Source organism: Sycon ciliatum, chromosome 2 (assembly GCF_964019385.1).
Source record: "Sycon ciliatum chromosome 2, ocSycCili1.1, whole genome shotgun sequence".
In the NCBI taxonomy this organism is placed as follows: Eukaryota; Metazoa; Porifera; class Calcarea; order Leucosolenida; family Sycettidae; genus Sycon; species Sycon ciliatum.
The window spans coordinates 30,188,945-30,198,878 of record NC_088644.1 but is presented as its reverse complement, the minus strand read 5'-3'; the positions used below and the strand labels follow the sequence as shown (position 1 = coordinate 30,198,878).

General features: G+C 48.9%; 2 protein-coding genes across 2 annotated transcripts; both read left to right on the top strand.

The window, feature by feature from the left end:
* The first annotated feature begins 1,045 nt into the window (after positions 1 to 1,045).
* LOC135810493 (L-amino-acid oxidase-like) lies at positions 1,046 to 2,770 on the top strand. The gene has a single exon (XM_065323984.1). It carries the CDS (start codon positions 1,046 to 1,048, stop codon positions 2,768 to 2,770), a length of 1,725 nt encoding a protein of 574 aa, XP_065180056.1.
* A 2,846-nt stretch (positions 2,771 to 5,616) lies between these two features.
* LOC135809629 (arylsulfatase B-like) lies at positions 5,617 to 8,739 on the top strand. Its single transcript, XM_065323016.1, has 3 exons — positions 5,617 to 6,360; positions 6,725 to 6,856; positions 7,557 to 8,739. Exons 1-3 carry the CDS (start codon positions 5,815 to 5,817, stop codon positions 8,445 to 8,447), a joined length of 1,569 nt encoding a protein of 522 aa, XP_065179088.1. The 5' UTR covers positions 5,617 to 5,814; the 3' UTR covers positions 8,448 to 8,739.
* The last annotated feature ends 1,195 nt before the right edge of the window (positions 8,740 to 9,934 follow it).

Genomic DNA, 9,934 nt, shown 5'->3' with positions numbered 1-9,934 from the left:
TGTGTGTGTTTAATTTCGGCCAGTCGGCTACTATCGTTTCGTCTTGGGGGTTAGACAAGCAAGGGGAAGTAGCCATGTGTTTACAAAGCAATGTGCAAATACCACTGAATACGAGCATTCAAGACTGATGCAGGCTGGACTAACGAAGTATTACTATTTTAATAGTAATACTATTAGTTCGAGACTGTCTGTTTCCCTCGCGCCGGTCTCCTTGCTGCTTAGCCTGCAGCCAGTGGGCTAATCTGCCACAGATCTATGGTTACTACGCCTTGAGTGATCAACAATATCACAGCTCCACATGATTGCACCGTGATGTGTAGCTGATGATCGGCATGACACAGCATTGACCGGACGTACTGGCGCGGCGCAGAAGAAAACACAAAGAGGAGAACTCGAAGCACTCGATGAACCTGCGGGTGATCATCGCGAAGCGAGGAATAATTTGATTGGCTCGGCGAGGACAAAGCATTCTCTGCAAATGCATCTTTCGCCGACTTTGTATCCTGCTGGGAAATCTTCCATGGGTTCTGGTCTCACCATGTGGTAGACTATTGGTCTTCTATTTTCTAATTCCAGTTCAATTCATTCTGGTACCGGTGAATGCGAGGCGAAGTAGCAAATTGACAGAAACCGTTGCAGTTTGAGATCGGCGATACTCTACCTGAAGGCGAAGCTCTCTGTTACGCCAAGCTAGGTGATGCACGAGAACGCGGATGGAGGTCCGTACCTGAAGGGACGAGGGGAACATGGACCATCGCGTTGTTGCGCTGCTGGTCGACTAGTGGTATTCATTCTAGTGGTCGTGCTGGTCGTCCTTGGATTGCAGGCCAGTGTTGACAAGTACTATTGCAGGACCAGGGCAGATGAATCAGGGCTTTGCAGTTATGTCAGAAGGCCACAGAGCCACCACCGCCAGCATGGCTCACACCACGATGAGAACATGAAGCCAGGGCACTACCTACACACCAATACTGGCAATAGAAAATCCACCAACCTTGAAAATGACCACGCTGCGCAAAAAAACGTTTACGAATCTAACATTTCCATGCGGAAATATCTGGACCAGGCTGCTGAAGTTCTGAGGTCATGGATACAGGAGAGTCAAAATTCAGAACAGGCAGCTATCAGAGATAGCGAGGATGAAACCTGCCCCACGTGTACAGCAACACCATATGATACGGTTGTAGTGGGCGGCGGGATATCGGGCCTGTACAGCGCGTGGAGAATAAAGCAGCATTACCCGCAGAGCAGTGTTGCCCTGCTGGAGTCAAGCTCGCGCTTGGGCGGCCGCATCTTGTCTCTACAACTGCCGGGCTTGCCGGATGTTGCTGCTGACTTGGGTGCGATGCACTATCTGGAGGACTACACATCCGTCCAATCCTATCTCATCAGGACCGTGTTGAACATCACCAGCATCGATTTCCCCACAAACTCGTCGGACCCGCGCCTGCCGTTCGTACTGCGAGGTCGGCGATTCACCGCCGCTCAGCTATCGAATGTGACGGAGGTGAGCTCGGTGTACGCACTGAGCGCTGCCGAGAAGGCCCTGTACACGGGTCCCGGCTCTCTGTACGAGTACTACGTGCACAAACTGGTGCCGAGCTACGACAACATAACCGTGGATCCCTGGAAGGAGAAGACGAGCGATGGCCGGTTTCTGAAAGACCTCGGATGGCTAGAGCTGGCAATGCTGGCAGGAATGAGCGATGAGGCGATGCACCTCATCATTGATTCAAGTGGCTTTGCTGATTTCTGGGACAATCCCAATGCTGCTGCACTGAAGGTACAACATACCACCTTCCTTCATGCTTCTGAATACAAAACCTTCGCCGGAGGAATGGAAGACATCGTGAGGAAGTTCGCCGACATGACAAAGTACATCGGCGTGGACGTGTACGTGAACACACCCGTGTCTGGCCTGGTAAACTGCGGTGAGCACGAGAAAGTGCTGTCGGCCAGTCGGGCATTCTGTGCGAAGCAGGTCATTCTCGCGTTGCCGCGTCCGGCTCTGGAGCCAATCGACTGGGTCGGGCTGAGGGTCAACCCAGCGTGGCAGTCGGTGACACCCGTGCACGCCATGAAGTTATACCTGGGGTATGATGCACCATGGTGGAGGAAGCCACCAGTGCAGTCAAAGAGTGGCTGGCTGTATACGAACTTGCCTATTCAACAAGTGCTATATCTCGGCTCGCAGGCTGATCATCCCACACAAACAAACAAGAACAACACAAACTCTCTGCTCATGGCAATGTACTGCACTGAGCAGTTTACGACCATTTGGGAGTCTCTGAGCCGAGCTAATGCTAGCCTGGAAGGCTTCCACGGCCGGCCCAATCTCTTCACTGGCAACACGGAGCCGCCTATCGTGGAGAACGTCGGCCGGCCAGTCTCCATGGAAATGCTACGACTTGTACGCCAGCAGCTGGCAATGATGCATGGGATGGCAGTGGAGGACGTGCCAGAGCCGTACACGGCAGCGCTTGTGGATTGGCCAGCCGCATGGCACTGGTGGAAACCCGGTGCAAACGCCTCCGAACTCTCTAGCAACGTCGCCAAGCTGCTGTTCGAGGAAGAGGTCTATATCGTCGGAGAAGCCTACAGCAACCTACAGGGATGGATTCAAGGTGCACTGTCCATGACTGAGCAAGTTCTGCAGAAGAAACTTGGACTGCCACCACCTCCTGGACTCCCACCCATTACAACAGGGCCTCAGCCCAATCTCTGGCACGAGTTGAGATTTGGGCGCAGGTTTCAGTCAAGTTCAAAGTGAAAATAAGTGATCTAAAGAATTTCTGTACAAGGTTCCTCCATACCTACTTTCAATGAACTATCCTATCTCTAATCGAGTTGTAGGGTAAATTATGTCCAGCTTTGTTACAACTGTATGCTGACGTTACATTATACCTCCACGTGCTATAGCTTCAGTGTAGCCACTAGAATCATTACTGTCCCTGCTTTGCCTTTGATTATGTCACTAACCTGGAAACTACCTTACATTATTATATTTTGGCAAACCGTTCTTTGCTCACAGACAACACTACGTTGTTGTGCGTCAGTGTTTTCTCTGTGGCCAAGGACTTCCTCGCTGCTACATCAGTTCGCCTACATATTATTTCGGCCAAACTCATCTGCTTTGCTTAGACTTGATTAGTTCAATCATCCATGCCATTGATTTATTTTCTCCGAGTCCAAGACCCCACAGGCCCACCTGCAGCCCACAAACACCCATGGTGTTTCATTTAAGACTTTCAACCCAAATGATCACGACCATTTCTATCAGATATTTATACTTGCAATTATTTGAGCACTCTTACCCTCCATGATTCCTTGATTGATCCACCGTGCATTAGAAAGTTTATCCACCACAACTTGTTTTCACATTAGTGATATTCAGCGGGACCCCAAAGTCATAAGTATTGCAGGCTTTTGACTGATCTTCGAAAGGCAAACCGGAGCCTGCCTGTAATCAAGATGCGAGGGCGTATGGCTTATTGGTATGGGGCAATACTATTGCCCCAAAAAGGCACCAACATGCCCTCCTATCTTGGTTACTCCATGTTATGACTCATGCTATGGGGTAACCATGCAGATGGCCGGATTGCGGAAAAGGGAAAGGATTGAGAGAAATCTGCGGTCACTTTCGGATCGGCCTTTGTGGATAATGCCGGCAGAAAAATTGGCAGAATTCGGTACTTTTTCTGGTAAGTTTCATGCATGTTTGGTATGTGGATAAAGAAATGGAGCAGAATTCGAGGAATTGCCCCCCATAAGGTTTGCATGGTTCTGCCAATTTCACTGCTTTTCGAGCAGAATCTGCCACCTTTTCGAGCATTATCCGCCATCCGCCATCGCTCTTTCGGAGCGCCGTAAGAACAATGGGGCCCGCATTTACCAGAAAACAGATGCAAGCAGACTCCCAGCTAGAGGACCACTCATTGGTTTTTTTAGAACTTTTTTCTCACTAACAAACAAGGCCCTACTAAAATATCAAGAAGAGCGGACAGTAGAAGTGCCAGGAAATACTACCGGGTGACACAGCACTAGCCCTTGGCAGATGATGCCGGTAGAACAATTGGCACTGAATTTGGTACCCTCAAATTTGCTGGTATGTTTCATGCTTGTTTGGTATGTTTCATGCATGTTTGGTATGTGGATAAAGAAATGGAACGGAGCATAGTTCAAGGAAGTGCTTGAAGTAATTTTGTTTGTATTGTTCTGCCAATTTCACTGCTTTTCGAGCAGAATCTGCAATTTTTCGAGCATTGTCCGCCACGAGCTAGATAGCCTAGGCAATCAGAGAAACCCAGCTTCACCTGACACACGTGGTGATGGGTCGAGTTGCCGGGATTTCGAGGTTTACGTTCGGAAGAACACATGACTGTCGCCTGGCCTGTATCGCCTGGCCTGTATCGCCTGGCCTGTATCGCCTGGCCTGTATCGCCTGGCCTGTATCGCCTGGCCTGTATCGCCTGGCCTGTATCGCCTGGCCTGTATCGCCTGGCCTGTATCGCCTGGCCTGTATCGCCTGGCCTGTATCGCCTGGCCTGTATCGCCTGGCCTGTATCGCCTGGCCTTTCTCGCTCCACATATACTGGCATACACAGAGACATAGACAGCAATAGCGACAACACACAAGGACAGGTGAAGGGTAGTTGGCCGCAGCCAGATGTGAACGGGATAACGAGTGAGGTATGGAAGCAAGGCCTGAAAACAGAGTGTCTCAGATAGAATAGGCGTGCCAGAAGATAGCAGAAATAGGCCATGATGCAGAACCACTTGGGACCGTCAGATTAATTTTCCTGGACCGAGCCAGCCGGGAAAAACCCTCGCGCCGACGGACGCATTTGTGAGGGAAAAAACCGGGTGTATATCCCCAATGGTGATTAGCCATCATGTAGGCATGGCAAGCACATCACGGCAAACAGTGAAAAAAGCAATGATCATATGCACAGAAATGATGGGTGGGAGGGCAGGGACACTGGTGAGACTCAAAACTGACTGAAGAAGTCAGGAAAAGAAGCGACAATAAAGAACACACCAGATGCCATATTTGCAACTGAAAATATTCCGCGAGAAATCATTTCTCGCCTATCTCGCTGCGCTCGGCCGGCGAGAAATACAACGTCTTCAGGCTGTTCAGTTTAGTGGAATGATAGAGGAAGTACATGATGATTGTACAGTCTAAGTAGGGTAATCTACGAGGCTCTTTGGATATAACGGGTGGATCATCTACCCTCTGCTTGGTTTACAACACAACGAGAATGCACGCGTATACGATTCTGTTTTGTAGCTGTAAAGGCCTCCTGACAATGAACATGTAGGTATTGGTAAGCATGACATGTACTTTTCATCGAGCAGCAGCCTGTCCATGATGCTAACACCCACACCAAGGCTCGCGAGAAAAGAAAGGAGCAAGGACTAGCTGCAGGAGTGTTGTCATCGTGCCATACATGCAGTAGCTCAATGCTGCCCTCGTGTGAAGCAAAGGGGTGAAGTTTGAGCTGTCCGGAGACCTTATTCTGGCAATGGTACTGCATGGTACAAACTCTCTCACGTGTCTGATGTCGTGATGATTTCGCGAGTGTCCGAGCTGTACAGAATGACTATTGCTGTACATGTGTGGCTACTTGGCAGTAGACCACGCAGCTGACTCGAGGCCAGACCTTGTAGAGCCTTGGATCTTTGTAAAGGCACAGGAAAGAAAAAAAAACTATACGGACAAACTTCCGTGAGTTGATATTCCTGTACCAGGCGTCCCGCCAATTATCACTCTGTTTTGATGAAGACACGAACTCCTTCACTGAAAAGTCGAGGATGAGGTCCATTCATTCTGTTTTGGCTGCTGTTATCGCGGTAATCGCTTTGGCAGTCGGCAATGGAGTCAATGGGGAGAGACTCGTTGAACCGGCGGCAGGAACCAAGCCGCACATCATTATGCTCCTGGTGGATGATTGGGGGTGGGCAAACGTCGGCTACCATCGTGAAACACCCACTCCAGAAGTGCAGACGCCCAACTTCGACTCGCTCTGTAAGCAAGGACTTGAACTAGACCAGCATTACGCCTACAAGTTCTGTTCGCCCTCTCGATGCTCATTGATGAGCGGTCGACTGCCCATACACGTCAACATGGTCAATGACGGACCGGACTCGAACAATCCTAAAGATCCCGTCTCCGGATTCCAAGGCATTCCTCGCAACATGACTGGCATCGCATCTAAAATGAAGGCTGCCGGGTATGTCACGCATCACGTTGGAAAGTGGGACGCTGGAATGGCCACACCAGATCATACACCAATAGGGAGAGGGTTCAACACTACATTCGGATATTTCCATCATTTTAACGACTTTTATACAGAAGCGGTGAGTATTACAGAGTGAAGAGAAAAGAAGCCTACAGACTGTCTTGATCAAAGTGATGGAATATGTTTGGAAGAGCGTCATCACACTCATTATCATGCAGACTATTATCACATACGCGTGCAGTCAAGAGTGGATACATACAATGTAGCCCCTGTACTGGGGTGACGTACCATTGATACAGTAGTACCTGTACACGTGTACGTGCATGGGCAATGTTTTAGCCGATGCACATTTCACCACACACTTCACATTTGAACGACATGTGCATGGCACTGGACTACGTAACTGCAGTGCAACCATTGCTACATCATACATGTATACCCTAGGTGTGCTCACACTAGTATTCCATTTTCCGGGTATGCAGGCTCCGCGTACTTGCACGTTCAACAAGAAGGTCTACTCGAACATAACGGATCTCTGGATGAACGATGGACCTGCCAGTGGCTTCAATGGCACGTTGTACGAGGAGGAGCTGTTCAAGAGACGTCTGGTTGATGTAAGAACCCATTCTTCATAGCATAGCACGCGTGTTTCGCCACTGTAATTCTCAGGACGAAATGTAGCCCGATATACCATTTCTGGGGGTTTGAAGCTTATGTGGAATGGTTCCTAATTTCCCGGGAAATTACCGGCTCAGTAAAGATCAACGCCTGCCCACACCAGCCCTGCCCTCTACAGGCTAAAAAGTAGCGGTGTGCATGGGTAGTCGGGTACCCGTGCTACCTGTGAGGACCTCGGGTAGACGGGTAACGAATCGTACCCAAAAACCCGAAGTCGCAGATGACATCATGTAGAAAGAGAGAGAGAGAGGTCTACAGTGCACGTGTACACATAACTCACGCATGTCTACCCAGTGTGTACATGGTGTAAGGGGAGGGGCCGGTGTGCATTGTGGTCTATACCATGGAAACATTACCTGATCGGGTACCCGTGCTACCCGTGGAAAACTACCTGGATCCGATACCCGAAGAAAATGTTACCCGACTCAGGCCTACTAAAAAGACGATTTCGAAAGTTTTGAAATGGCGTTTCTATCTTTGACTTTGGGAAGGCTCCCAAGCATTGCCCTGCTCACTACAGTCATGCCATGATCAGTCTGGTGACTCAGTGGCCACATGGGTTGGTGGTGTTGCAGCAGTTACTCGTGACAGGGCCTCAGTGTTTGTTGGTTGCTTCTTGTGCTGTTACTGTTGCAGATACTAACCAACCATCCTGTGGACACACCGCTGTTTCTGTACTACGCTCCACACATTGCTCACGCACCGCTGCAAGTGCCACAGAGCTACATCGATCGACTCAGCTTCATTCCGAATGTTGATCGCAGGATCTACCACGCAATGCTGGCATTCCTTGACGAGGTGGTGGGTAACATCACCCAGCTTCTGCATGAGAGGAACATGTGGAACAACACACTTATCGTCGTGAGCAGCGATAACGGCGGTCCAGAGTATGCCGGTGGCGGAGCAAACAACTTCCCGCTCCGGGGTGGAAAGCTGACGAATTGGCAAGGTGGTATCCGAGTCAACGCCTTTGCATCCGGCGGTATGATCCCAGTTGCTCTTCGGGGACAGAAGTACGATGGTTACATTGCACTGGCCGATTGGTATGCCACATTTTGCTCTCTCGCCGGCGTGGACAAACACGATACCAGAGCGGAGGCAGCAAAGCTTCCGGCAGTAGACGGCCTGGATATGTGGCCAGTTCTGTCCGGACAAAACATGACATCACCGCGTACCGAGATTCCGCTAAGCCCCGGCCTCATCAGTGGTGACTACAAGATACTCGTCTCAAAGGTGCAGATGGCAGGATGGACTGGTCCCAAATACCCAAACCAGACAAGACCTGCTGGCGGAATACCTGCTGTGGCAAACTGTCAGAAGAAAAATTGCTTGTTCAACATCAAAGTAGATCCAGAGGAACGTACCGACCTTGCAGAGAGTCAGCCGGCTATACTGAAGCACATGCAGGAGCGTCACGAAGCGTGGGTTGCAACCGTTTTCAATCCCGACAGGGGACATCCATCACCATTGGCTTGCCAGACGGCCATCGAGAAGTATGGCAACTTCTGGGGTCCCTTCCTTCCATAGTAACTTGACTGTCACCCCTTCTTCTCTCCCTCCTTAGTTCACCTCCCATGTAATAACCGACACCATCCGCACCATGTCTCTCTAACTAACGTATCACTTGAAATGTCACACTAATGTCTGGCTTTTGGCACCTTTGCGCGCTATGCCACCTGCTTTTTCGCACTTTACTGCGCGCCCTGTTTTAGCTACCTGCCTGGGTATTAATTTGGACCCAGATGATGTACAGGTTATCAGTTGTCTGAGGATTGCCTTAGCTTTGCCATGTGCATGAAACGCAGCGTTACAACAATGACCTAGCCGGTTGTCTCTGTTCTCTTCTGCCTTCGTGTTAATACTCCATCCGTGTGGTGTTGATCACTCTAGGCAATCTGGGAACTCTCGCTATTGTAACTGTTGTTACACTGTAACACACAGATACTTTGTAGCAAGGAAAAATGTTGGCACAAGTAGTTATGCGATCGAGTTCACCAACTAAACCAGACCCATGTTACAAATTTTCCGTGCCTCACCATCCGAGTTAAAATATTTTGTTGTGTTTATTAAATTATTTTTGTCACTATGGTCATTGCTCTACTAATACTTTGATCTCTTAGAACAGTCCCCATAAAGATTCTGATCCTCAATGAGGACTGCAGTTGGTTGGTTACGTTCTGGTTAATAATATTATTATTATTCCACAATCACGATGACATAGTGCCAATAAACATGTGATGCGGGCGATTTTAACCAGCCATGGTGGGGAAAACTGAGAAAAAGAAGGAGGAAAAAGTACAATGAAACCAAAACAAAAGGAGTACTAACTACCGTCATCAATCCAACTTAGGTAAGCGCGTGCAGAATGGAACAAAATGCAGCATAGGTGTCACGGGATTTTGCCTTCTGCGAAAGCCGAGACCAATGAGAATGGGACTTGAATAGAGGGGATTTTAAAAGGATCGATGATCTGGCAAGTGGGAACTGGAGAGAACATCTAGTAGGCAAGCTATGAACCAGCTTAAATGCGCAAGTGCATGCGGAGGAGCAAGTTTAAGCTTAATTGGTTGCGTTTTGGTATCGCTGTTGTTCTATTTTGGAAATTCATTTTAGTTTTCACGTGTAACATGATTGTCAGTTCTACATGTATATCGCCTAGCACTTTCACTGTGATATACAACCTCTTTTACGGGCAAAATAAACACAATGTCGCTGTGCTCGGCATTCGTTCATTTCCTTTATCATTTTTACATCAGCATTGGTAGCATGATAAAGGGTGCGAAAAGTTCCTTTCCATCAGGTCACGCGCCGCTGTTTATTGTGCTGTCTGGTAGGCTGCAGAGCAGTCATATTGTGCGTGGCTATGATGATTAATGTCACATTCAAATTCACCACACTGACGGCTATGAAGTACGTACATGTACAACATGCCTGGAATTCAGTAGGAACTAGCCGTCCCAAAGACCAACCTGATACCACTTGGAGTAAAATAATGTATACTGGAAAACAGTACA